The 12713-nt window shown below is 49.2% G+C and overlaps 1 protein-coding gene across 1 annotated transcript; it reads left to right on the top strand.

Moving 5' to 3' along the window:
* The first annotated feature begins 5064 nt into the window (after positions 1-5064).
* Positions 5065-7578, top strand: LOC141943834 (homeobox protein NANOG-like). Its single transcript, XM_074869495.1, has 4 exons — positions 5065-5236; positions 5580-5848; positions 6572-6661; positions 7162-7578. The coding sequence occupies exons 1-4, from the start codon at positions 5068-5070 to the stop codon at positions 7576-7578; spliced, it is 945 nt and encodes a 314-aa protein (XP_074725596.1). The 5' UTR covers positions 5065-5067.
* Positions 7579-12713: the final 5135 nt, after the last annotated feature.

Raw genomic sequence — 12713 nt, 5'->3', positions numbered from 1 at the left:
CAATATGGCTAAAGGGAATAAGGAAAAATTCGAGCAGAGAGGACGCTTGGAAGGTTTTTGCCCAATAGACACGATCTCTCCGTGTTCCCCAGGATTTTGCACAACCCTGGCTCCAAGCCGTGCTGCTCCCAAGTCTTCCCTTGGGGAGACTATTCCATATTCCAGCTGATGGGCACTGGTAGGGGATGCTTCCTGGGATGAGTGCTTACAGCTATAGCACTCCAGCATCATGTGAGTGGCACGCACGGATGAAAGGTTGGTAAAGAAAGAACAGACCCATCAAACCCGAGAAATTTGGGTTGGGTCACTCCCACCTGTGTTTTTTGCCACAGCTTTCCTGCCTTTTCAGGGAGTCTCTTGGTTATGTGCCATGGCTCTTCTGTCCCTGTCTGCCTCTCCGCTTCTAACAAAGGGCCACATCACCCAGTAATTCTCAGGTGATTGAGAGACTGGGGTGTTAATGGGAGGGAGGAGCTCTGGCCTTTCCTCGACCTGCTCCCCTAAAGAGTCAAGAGAAAGGAAAACTGTATTTTAATATGAATGAGGGTCTAATTTTTGTTATTCTTTCTTGACCCCCTTCCTTCCACAAACATGGCATCTTGGGTCCAGACTGTGAGCTGTGACGGCGCTGCAGGGGACAGGCTGTCTGGAGCCAAGTGCTGGGCGAAAAAATAACTTTTTTTTTTTTTTTTTAATTCCTACCTGCCTTCCCTGACAGAGGATGATGGCTCCCAGGGAAACCTCTGATGGTCAGTGGGGCTCAGTCCATGGTTCTCTGTTCACTAATACCAAGCCTGTACCCTGCCGCCTTGCTGAGCCCCATGCACATAAGCAGAGTGACACAGCGACACTCAGTGACACTTCACAGTATTCACCACAACACAGACGACCCAGGTTTGAGCCGGCTACGGGAGGGCAGGAGAGCACTTCAATCTACATAAAAATTGAGAAAACCTCCAGCGGTGTAACTTTAACCTGCTGATTAAAGAGTTTAGCAGTGCTCTTATTGTGCCTCAAACAGGGTTCATTACCTGGTGTGCAAAAGCCAATCTCACCCACAGAGCCGAGATACCAGTTTATTCCATATTTTCACAAAGATGGGTGCTAGGTAGTAATTCCACAAAGCTAGCACACCACACAAAAGAACTGCAAAATATTTATACACTCCAAACTACATGATTACGTATTTACTAAGATGATTATTGGTTAGTTATGTATCACTTCTATCCCTCACTGGTTAGTAACACGCTCACTTCGATCTAAAGTTACAATGAGTTTTTAATTTTCTGTGCACACTTAGAGGGTGAGGGTCTTTATTTGAGTAGGGGTCTTCGAAACAGTGTGTGATTTTTACTATTACAATGAGGGTAGTTCTTCCAAAGGACACTCTAATCTCCAGTTAAACTAATTTACATACAACTATTTTAACAAGCTTCCATGCACCAGGATGTTTCTCTTCTTCAAGGACAGTAGCTCCTGATTAGAAGTTCCTTACTAATGATTTGAGGAAAAACGGACTCTACAACTTGAATAGAGTAGTATAAGTAAATAAGTAAATATATAAGTAAATACTATACTTACTATAAGTAAATAAGTCTTAAAACAAGTAATCATTTCTCTGTATCACTAATTATTGTTGACAGTATGAAGAACACTCTGAGGTAGGAACCCATAGCATTGCTGACCCAGTGCTATGGGCTGCAGAGCTGGATTTACAGCATAAGCTAGCTGCTGCTTCCCCAGCTCCAGTCTATGTAAACTGGTGTGTTCACATCACTTCAGCACAAGGCTGAACTCCAGCCCTCTGAAGGTAGTGACCCTCCTGACACTCCTGTGGGATCCCTTGCAGGGGGAACTTGCTGAATGAAAATATCTTCCAGGCATGGCCCTGTCTTACCTGTGCTTAGGCCAAGAGGCCAAGACTGCTTTTAGACCTGAGCTCTATCTCTGCTGTTGAAGGACTGCAGAAAAGGCTTAAGGCGTGCTTCAGCCCAGTGAGTGGTGACGTTCACTTCCATACACTTCATGAGCAAGCTTATGCTTACTCACCTGACTAATGCTCCACACTATTAGGCACTGCAAAAGTGAGGGTGGCCACAGCATGAAGGGAGAGTGGGACACAAGCTTGGGCCAAAAAACCAAATTGTAGCTGCTGTTTGGCCCTGTTGAGAAGAACAGGACTTGACTAGATCTGAACTGCGTTGCTGTTCCAGCTGAAAATGGCTTCAAAAGAAACATGGGTGGATACTTGCATCTGCTCCATGAGTCACTCCCAACACGTATTTTTTAAAAATAACATCATCTCTGAACATTCACAGGTTCCAGTTTTCAGTCTGATGGTACCACAGGGCAGATGTCCCACTCCTAGCACCCTGGGGAGGTTCTCCAACATCTACATCTTGCTTCCCATAGCATTCTCTGTGCCTATATGACTTCTGGATTTACCTTCCCAAGATATTTTTATATAATTTATTTGGGGGTGAAATAACTGGATTTCTTTTCTTAAATAAATTCTGGCTTTAGATGGTATGGTTTTATACACTCACACAAGTCTTGTTTCTCTCACAGAAGCATTAAAAAATATATGTTTGGTCATCTGATCAGAGGTATGGTTGGGGAGAGGGAGCAAAGTATCCTCACTGGAAGGGGATATATGGAAAAGAAGAGATTTGGTGGTTAAAGCATAAAAACAAAGGGAATGGAAGACGAGTGGGATGAGAAAATCAAAATATGAACAAAATAAAAAAAGAAGCGAGGGGAAATGAAATCAGTTTCATGCACACTACAAAGCAGGTCTGTCTTTGAGAGGCAATCTGATCTATATGTGAAAACTGATCCATATATGAAAATTGCAAACTATGAGCAGTTCTGCTGCGTTTCCACACACACAAAACTCCCCGAGGGAGGATTTGCTGGCGGAGGTGGTGTTACTCCAGCTGTAAAATGCAAATCCCTCTGCCGCGGGTGTCCCACGACGCTGTGTCCCCTCTGATGACAGGCGTTCCTGCAGGCTGGGAGAGGGCCAGCAGAGCCCCCCGGAGCCCCCAGCACCAGGCAGCAGGGCTTCCAGCCGGGTGCCCTTGCCTATGGTATGGTATGAGTACAGAAAATTATTTTGCCAGCTGCACACTGCAGCGGCAGACACAGGGCACCCCTTAAGCTGTCATGCCGAGAGATGACCAAATGCAAGGGCTTTGGTTTGTAGACACAGCACCCCCCCTGCCCCCGAACCCTGCAACACTGCTTTTTCCTCTGTCTTTGCAACAAGCTGGTCTTTCCAACTTTTCCTCTGTCTTTGCAACTTCGAGGTCTTTGGTGACCTTGAAGAGTCCCCACAGGGAGCACGTGTGTCCCGGGGCAGCCCTGTCCGCAGGGAACTGTGGGGACCAGCAGCTCTCACCCCCAAAACAGACAGCACAGTGGCTTTGCATCCGAGGGGGAACCACTTTCTACGTGTGCATCAGCAGGGCTGATGGCAACAAGCAAGCCACCTGCCTGAAACCCACAGCCTGGGGCTGTGAGGGCAGGGGGAGCACCCCAGGGTGGTGGGCAGCACCCCAGGGTGGCACCGCTTGCTTTGGGGTGAGAAGTGGGCTGTAGCTCTGTATTTTATCCCTCTCACCCGATTATAATCACTTTCCTGCCGTGTTCCAAACCACCCCTCCATCTGGATCCTGCCCGGATTCTAACTGAGAAACGAAATCACTGTTAATTAGGAGGTGATCAAAGGTGGGCCCGCCAAGGAGCCCTCCGGGGGAGAAGCACCCTAGTGTTACCCTGCAGCGGTGGGCCCGGGGGCACCAGCTGGGGCTCGTTTCTCATCATGACTCAAGAGGGGAGGAGGATATATATGGAAGTCAGGGGAGGACCCTCTCCATCATCTCCAACAAAGATTTTTACCAGTGTACCAGGTTAGTAGCTATTCCTCTGCCTTTGCATACAGGTAGGTGCCTATGTCCTGTTTCCTTGCACTGGGGGAGGTGAGGAATTTGCTTGATGTGTCACATGCCCTCATTTCTACTTCTTCCAGGTGGTTTTCCAGATTTTGTAACTCCCGGGCTGTGAGATCCTCCCAGTAAGTTTTTAATTTCCTTAAAGGAAGTGGCAATAGATGGGAGGTGGAGGAGGGGTTGATCTTCCCCAAACAGATTGTAGCCCCTGGCTTCAAATCCTTAAGACCTATAAGGCTGTTTTAGAGCTGCACTGCTCTCATTCCCTTTGGAATCTGACTGGGTGACTCCCAACCCCCGCCCCGGCGTGTAGCAAAACTAAACTTTTTTTTTTAAGCTATCAAAGAAAAAAAAAAAAGAAGTGTCAAATGGCCGAGGAGAGAAGCTTCAAAAAGCTGAAATGCCATGTCTCTGTGCCCCTGCAGAGCAGGGCTGCCGGTCCCAGCCTTGGGCTTGCTGCTGGAGAAGCAGCTTGTCGTTCTCTGAGCCCTCTGCCCTGCACTACAGACACCGCTCTGCAGCGCGGCCCCCCCCGCCCCGTCTGTGCTCACTTTCGGGGAGCTTATCTGTTTGCCGTGGTGGTTGCGATCTGCAATGCAGACACGCAGCGCCCCGCATGCCCCGGGGCAGGCTCCGGGTTCCCCCCCCCCCCCCCCCCCCGTCCATTCTTTGTATTTGGGTGGGGACCGGTGAGGAGGCGGAGGGGGGGAGAAAGAGTGTTAAACGTGGGGGTGGGGGGTGTCTGCCAAGCCCCCGCCGACTCACCAGGCGGCTCTGCGCCGGCCCTCTGGCCCCGAGGGGGAATCAAGGCTCTTCCCCCCCCACACACAACACCCCCCACCAGGGAAGGGTGAGCTGGCAGCGACGACCCGACTCCCGCCGCGGCACTGAGGAGCCAAAAAGCGAGGCCTGGTGTCCCAGCCCTCCCCCACTCCCTGAATCCCCCCCCCAAAGCCCCTCCCCTCCAATCAACTGACTTTTAACATGACAATGGCCATGGCAATCCCTTCTAGCCGAGGCCAGGCTGGGGAGGACATAAAGCATCCCCCCACCTCCGCCTAATGGGGTCCCTGCCCGCCGCCAGCTCGCCGCCTGCTCGGGGCTGGGGGGCCCGGCCATGAGCGCCCACCTGGCCATGTCGCCCTACCTGCCCTACTCCGGCGCGGTTCGCTATGGCGACTACTACTGGCTCTCCCCAGGGAGCATGGACAGCGTGCCCGCCGAGGAGGCCCCGGCGGCGGACGGCCTCCCCTTCCCCGCGGCGGAGAAGACGCCCGGCCACCCAGGTACGCGCCCCCGGGGGACCCATCGGGCTGCCCTCGGCTGGGGGGGTGGTGGCTGTGTCCCTTGTGTCCCTCCTGCCCCGGGGGGGGCGCGGGGGGCGCGACCGGGGCTGTCCCACTGGAAGCGGCGGTGGAGCCGGGCGCGGTGCCGCCGTCCGGGCGGGCACGGAGGGCTCCGGGTTCCGCTGCCCCCGGGGTGCCGGCGCCCCCTTCTCCGCGCTGCGGAGCCGCTGCAAGTCCCCAGGGCACCCGCAACCGTAAATTCTCCCGAGAAGCCGGACTTAGGTCTTCGAGTCTTCTCCAGCTGACCCCGCTCACCCCAGTTCTCCCCTTTTTTTCTCCTCAGATGTCTCTCCGGCTTCCTCCAGCTCTGGGACACTCATCCAGTACACCCCCGACTCTGCCACTAGCCCCACCGCCGAGCGCCCATCTCCCCATCCCTCTTTCCAGAAGGTCAAGGAACAAGTCGAGGGTGTGGTGAGGAAGGCCAAGAGCCGCACGGCCTTCTCCCAGGAGCAGCTGCAAATCCTGCACCAGCGGTTCCAGTGCCAGAAGTACCTCAGCCCCCAGCAGATCCGGGAGCTGGCTGCTGCCCTGGGGCTCACCTACAAGCAGGTGAACATCTTGCTCTGAGCAGCTGAGTCGCATCCCTGGGGTGAAGTGATCTGGCAAGCAGGGTTTTTGGGGGTTTTTGGTTTTTGGGGGTGTTTTTTCTTTTTTCTTAGACCCCAGAGATGAGTTTCTTTCGTGGTCTTGTTAATGTCATTGGTTATGTGAGAGAGCAGAGGGTGTGAAAACTTATGACTCAGTCTTCCTCTTACATTTGGTTCCAGCATTACCCACCCACTCCGTGCAGGTGTTTGAAAGCACGTACAGAGCAGGGTTGTGCAGAGTCAGGTTACTGTTCTGTGTGGACACGTGTTGTCTCTGAACGTGAAAAGTCAGATACTTGCACCGCTCTGCAAGTTGGATTTCTTAGTCAGAGTGGCACCTGGGTCTGTCCCTAGAGAGAAGGTCCTTGTCCCACCAGCTACTGGTGTCTGACCGAAGGAGTGACTCGCTCCTGAGTCGAGCACTGATCTTGGCACAGCAGTGAGATGCTGCTGCTGTACAAGCTGCGTTTCTGCAGTGGTCTTGGCCTGCCTTTCAGATAGGGTTTTTGATGCCGTGAGAGATCCCACGGTGATCTGAGGAGTGAGAGTGTTTTCATGTCTCAGCTCTGTGATTCTGTGGCTACCCGGGTCTGCTGCATGTTGCTAAACTGCTGAAATTATGTCCAGTATTAGAAGCCAAGCAGAAACTGGATAATGCCCTATGTCTTTTCCCCATCGCTTCTAGGTGAAAACATGGTTTCAGAATCAACGGATGAAATTTAAACGTTGCCAGAAGGAGAGCCAGTGGGTGGAAAAAAGAGTGTATCTACCACAGGTGAGAGAATTCCCCCTTGCCCCACAACCACCAGTCACTGTTCCTCCAGTCTGTGGGCAGAAGTGCACCATGTCTAACCTGCTAATTCGAATCATGCACAATTATCAAGCCAGTTGTATTTCTTGTAATAAGGCCTACAGGGGCATCTATTTTAAGCCTGCCCTTGCACTGAAAGAGCTTTGTTTCCAGTCCGCTTATCTCCCACTTGAGACTAGATAGAAAACAAAATAGCCAAAGAGGGCCAGCAAAGCTACTCGTGCTGGTTTACTCCCCAGCATGGTGCTCCTAGACATGATGGAGATAAGTTAGTCATCTCCAAGTCAACAGTTAAGATCATCATCTCTGGTATTATTAGTCTATAGTGAGGACAGTGAGTGTGAAAAAGACGCTATTGTTTGGCTTGGGGGATGGGATGGGAAGAAAGGAGGACCCATCCAAAAGAATGGGCACAGTTGCTGTGGCACTCTGCGTTACTGAACAGCCTTCTCTGTCTCTCCTAGAATGGGTTTCATCAGGCTGCATACCTGGATATAACCCCCACACTTCACCAGAGCTTCCCTGCCAGTGCCAGCAGAAACCTCCAGGCTGTGACCAACGTGCACCAGGCTTACACCAACGGCCAGACTTATGGGAATGGGCAGAGCCTGTACTCGATCGTGGCTGTGGAGGATGAGGGGCTCTTTGGAAAAGGTGGGACAAGCTGCAATACTCATCAAGCCATGGATTTATTAAACCAGCAGATGAACTTCTATCACAGCTGCTCTGGCGATGTGGATTACATCAGCCTGGAGTCAGAAGACACCTACAGCTTTCAGAGCACCTCTGACAGTGCCACACTGTTCTCAAGCTCTTCTGTACGGCATCAATGCCAGGCCCCTTGGCATCACCTGGGGACCCAGAGTGGTTATGAGTCTTAGGTCTATTTTTTTTCTCCCTTCTGTTTTCTCTCATGAGGCTTCTGGGGTCTTGACTCAGGGATCCAGTTTCTATTCCTTTCTCTTGCCCTTCCTCCCCATCTCCTGTTTTAACCATTGGTGGGGCTCAGCACCCTGCTGCCTTGGGCTAGTTTTCTGTTTAAAGGCACCTGTCAGTTCGTAGCTAACCCTTGGCAAGGGTGTTTTGTGTGCGGATAGATGAAACTTCATTCATGGAGGGGAATGTGCAATGCCACAGCCAGAAGCAGCAGAGGCAGTAAAGGTCTATGTTTGCTGTCCAGGTCTCACCTTCCTCTGCTGCCTCTATTAGGAGGTGATCTCTGATTCTTGCCCTGTGTGTCTTGCAGCAGAGCTTTGCTGGAGAAGAAAACGCTGTACTTCAGCATATTTCTGCTAGAACTACCTTGTTGTAGCCCAGAATCTTTCCTGCTGTCTTGCCTATTGCTACCTCAGTCAGCTAACTGCTAATAGATTCTTCATCTGCATCCTCTCCTCCCTCACCAAAAAGCTACATGCGATCATCTGATTTCAGATGATTTGGTCCAGTTACTTTCAGCAGCTCCTCCTGGAGGGGTCAGCACCTGCCTACCCCATTGCTGCCCTCCTGTGTACATGGGGCAGTTCAGAGGAGAGAAGGTGCAGTAGAGTATTGCCCATATCTCACATGGAAACTTTGGTTTTCAAAGCTGCTAACCTACTTGTGCCTGTCAGCTTATTCAGGATGGTGTCTCTGGGACTCTCCCCACCCACTTTAGATCTTGCCTTTCTGCATCTATCTGCTGAGAGACTGTTGGCTTGTCCCAACCTGCAGATTGCAGCAGAGGGTAGCCCAAAGTGCCATTGTTGAAGAGCGAGGAGGGGCTGTGTGTAGTCATCTTTGGAGTGGTGAGAACAGTCTGCTTATCTGTACATGATGGTCCCCTAGCACTTCACAAACACAGCACCACTACAGTGCAGCTTTCTCTGGGGTAGAAGCACGCAACTATGTTTTAAAGGACTCTTGTTATTTTACAGGTGATGTTTGATGTCACTTATCCTGGAACCTGGATGTTGAGGATGGGGACTCCTGTTGGGTCCTGGTGGAGTTGTCATCCAAGGGGCTAGAGCGGGATGCTTCCCCAAGCTCTTGTCTAATCACAGTTTTAAGAGTGTAAGCTAGTAGGATTTTTGTCCCTTCCCCAGGGCTTAGTTGGATCTTTTCTGTATTATTCTGCTGAAAAGGGCACTGGCTGCCTCATCTGACTAAAGTACCCAGGCTCTGGGGGAGGTGAAAAGTTTAGAGAAACCTAGTTTGACAAAATGATGAAAATGCTAATTGAAATTTTCAGTTCCTTTTTTTGGGAATAACTGAATCATTCTTTCCAGTATGGAGAAACTGGAAGTCAGCTCTAACCTATGCAAAACTGACCTTTTTTACAAGATATGGAATTGCAGAGTCAGTGTCTGCCACTCACTGCCCAAGAATACAAAATGGCATGAGCTGGCAGGAGGAAATGAGACAGTAAAACCATAAATATTTCTATGGTAGAGGTTTTTTGTGGTTAATCCACAATTTTTACTGCAACCCTGTCTTGAAATGTCTGCAGAAGGGTTGTATGTTGTAGTTAAACTTCACTGCAAAGGAGGAAAATTATTGTTCCAGAATAATTTTTCTTAAAGCATATTTTCTTGCAGTGATCTCAAGCATGTTTTTTACTGTGTGCATGTTGTGTTTTATGACTGTTTCTGTTTAATGTTCTTAGAAACTGTTTGAATTGAAATAAATTACTTTTATTTTAATGTTGAAACTGTCACCAGCTTACATCCAAACAGCCTGCTACCAGAATGGTTATTCTGCACAGGTTAGTCCAGCTGAGGAAAAGAGGAAAAAAAGTAACTCCTACTGCATTTCTCCCAGAGGTAGGATCAAGCAACTGTTTAAAAGGATTAGGTCACAGAAGTCCATTGGCCTGGTTTTTGTCATGCAGGTGTGTTGCTGAGCACATGGTGGGGCTCCAGGAGTAGGCAACTGGACTGCTAGCTACTGGCTTGCAGTAATGTGCAGCCCTGTAACATGCTTGTATTAGCCCTTAAACTGCTGTGCTTCAGAATAACTAATCACGTATGAGGGTAGGAGCAAAGAAAGTGTCTTTTGAGACTGTGTGGCCACCTGCTGTTGCTCCAGAAGTTCACAGTTAGAGGTCTGGGAGTCCTGCCTCACTGAGGCTGCAGATCTCTTGGGGTTCTTGTGCTAACCTCAAATGGCAGCAGAAGTTTGTGTGTAGGTCACTGAATCCTGCCTCTAGCACTGAAACAAAAACTTACTACTTTCTCTACTTTGCCCCAAGACTGCATTTATCTCCTCTTAGCAGCTGGGAACAACATTTAAAAGGTACTGAAACACATGAGACAGGCACATTGAGACTGAAGCAGTGCATCAGCACCCACAAATTTAAAGACTATGAACCTTTTCCTGCCCAGTGAGCTTTGGTTTGTCAGAGCCTTGCTTTCCTTATATACCTCATAGTTTGGACACCTGTGCAGCCAAGGGCTGCAGTGTCCATGGGCAGCAGCACTGATGGAATAAGGCAGCTGATGCTACTGCACTGTCAGCAGAATCAAGCTTCTATTAGTAGCCATAGTTTAAACTAGCAAAAATGATCTGTTTGGGTTTAATCCCAGATTCCATAAACTACAGTACACAAACCAAAGCTTTTCATCTGTTTGAAAGGGATGGTTCAGTAGGTATTCCCACTGAGCACAATTAGCTAAACTGGCAGCTGACTGCTCAGGCTCAAACTGCCATGGGTCCTTTGACCAGAACCTGCTTGTGTGGGTGCCAAAGCATGTCTGCTTTCCTTTTGCAATACTGTACTGCTTTGCTTCCAAGGGCAAGGTGGAATATGGGCAGGAAGGTAAGGGAGTGGAGGTTTGAGCCTGTAGGGGAGGCAGAAAGGCTGAGTGTGTGCTGCCAACCTTCAATAGTAGAAAAAAGGCAAATCTGGCCTGGAAGAGGGGGAAACTCCAGGTTCATGTGACTTCCTATATTACAGAACAGAGATCCTTTCTCATCCTGACCTAAGACTCATGTCCCAACATCAGTTTGGATGAATTCTAGGTAATGCTCTAGCAGTAGTGTTAATTTCAACAATTCTCTTGGGGGGGGGGGGGGGGGGGGAGCTGAACCATATACCTATAAAAGTCATAGATACTAAAGCCTTGCCTTTCAGCTTTTAAATTAGCTCCTTCCATTTTAAATTTTTGAGACGCAAACTTAAGCTCTAAAGAAATACACAAGGTGCACAGGTCTTTGCAGAATGATTGCAGAGGATGCTTGCTACAGATTACCTGTATTGCTTGGGTGTGTTTCCCTTCCATGTTTCTGCTACAAAGGTAAGGAGGTAGCCAGAGCTCTGTTGGCCTATCTCCTCCTGTGGAAACAGATATTGTTGCTAAAATAGCCCTGGGGCTGGGCTCTGCATGCTCAGATTTTGTTCCTGCGTTTACCATAGGAGCATTCTGCAGAAATGGACATTCCTTTACGGGTGTGTTATTCCCCTGGTTGCTCAGGCTGGGTTGCACGCAGGTTTGGCAAGCACACCTAGTTGTAGGGCTGGAGGGAACATGCAGAGTGGCTGCTGGAATTTTGGCAGGTGGGCTGGAACGGACTGCTAGTTAGTGGCCCAGGAAGAGTTTCTACAAGCTGTGGTATTAAGCAGGACTCTGTCCTTCCGCAGTGCTGGAGATCTCTGTTACCTTGACATACCTGAGTCGCATAACCATGTGAAACAGATGCACAGGTGATTGCAGCACTACTACCAAAACGGGTGCAACTAATCCCTCCAGGCTCATACTTCCAAAAGGGCTTATATCAGTTCTTCAGAGGAAGTAAGTGCATGTCAGTAAAAGCCCTTTCTGTTGGGGTATGTTACATCTCTGTCAGGACTGCTGCTTCTTGTGACTGTGCTGTGTAACAGTGATTGCTGCACACTGCAAACATGATTTGCCTTGCCAGCAAATCTTTTTAGGATCAAGCTGTAAGCCCATATGGAGCTCTTTATATGTATTATAGCTTGTGGGAATACACTGCACTTTCACGGTATCTCTGCAGGGTCAACACTCCAGTTTGTCAACACTGCAGATACTGCTCCAGTGATGTGGAGAATCCCACCCAAACAGGAGAAATCAGATCTAGTACAGACTATGTAGACCACGCTTTATTCTCTAGTTAACTGGATCCCAGCCTTTACTGTCCCATAGGCAAAATACCAAGCAAGTACAGTGGTGCAAGCGACCTCATTCTTCGCTCTCTGTGTCAACATGGCCCATGACAATGTTTTACAAGCTACATGTTTCTTCTGAGGGGCCCGTGAGCAAGGGCTCACAGCTCCAGTTGTCTCTCCAGTGCAAATAAAAGGCATGATCTTTGCTTTAATAGGTTCTTCCCTACAGGCATGTGTAAACACTGTATTTAGTTATCTAACTACACTGCATGACTCAAATGCTGATCTAACAGGGTTTTGGAAATTTTCAGTAAAGCATTGCCACATATCTTTTGCTCAGCCCATCATCAGAGGCCAACAGCACCTTGGCTGATACTGAGCAGTCAAGAGGCATGAAGAACGCAAATTCATGGAACTGATTTTAGACCAAAAAAAAAAAAAAAGGTTTTTCCTTTCCTGTGAGGGCCATGTTGTCTTCATGCTGTCCAAAGTGAATCTTTTTTGTAACCAGGCTAGAATTAATTTCTCATGTTTAATGGAAGCCCATCTGCTCACAGACAGGGTGTGTCTGTAGCAGCTGGGCTGTGTCTGAATCACTCTATCTTTTACAAATTACAACATCAGGACTGCTGCCTTGGGTGAGCCCCGAGATCCATCCAAGTCATTGCTTAAATACAAGGGAAAGACCAGAAGAGAAAGCAAGTCCCCAGTGTCCCTCTCTGTCTGGCGGTGGCTGAGGGACTGCCTGTAACAGGAGCTGCATTCCTGCTGTTGTTACACAGGGCGTTGGGAATGCAGCCCCTGATGCAGATGACATCAGTGAACTCCCTTCCTGGAAGTTGCTTACTTGCCTGTTGGAATTGCTGCAGGCTTTCAGTTTCCAGAACCACCTGTGGCGATAAGCTCTGTCTTTGA

This window comes from Strix uralensis, chromosome 5 (genome assembly GCF_047716275.1).
Source record: "Strix uralensis isolate ZFMK-TIS-50842 chromosome 5, bStrUra1, whole genome shotgun sequence".
In the NCBI taxonomy this organism is placed as follows: domain Eukaryota; kingdom Metazoa; phylum Chordata; class Aves; order Strigiformes; family Strigidae; genus Strix; species Strix uralensis.
This window is presented reverse-complemented; position numbering and strand designations above follow the sequence as displayed.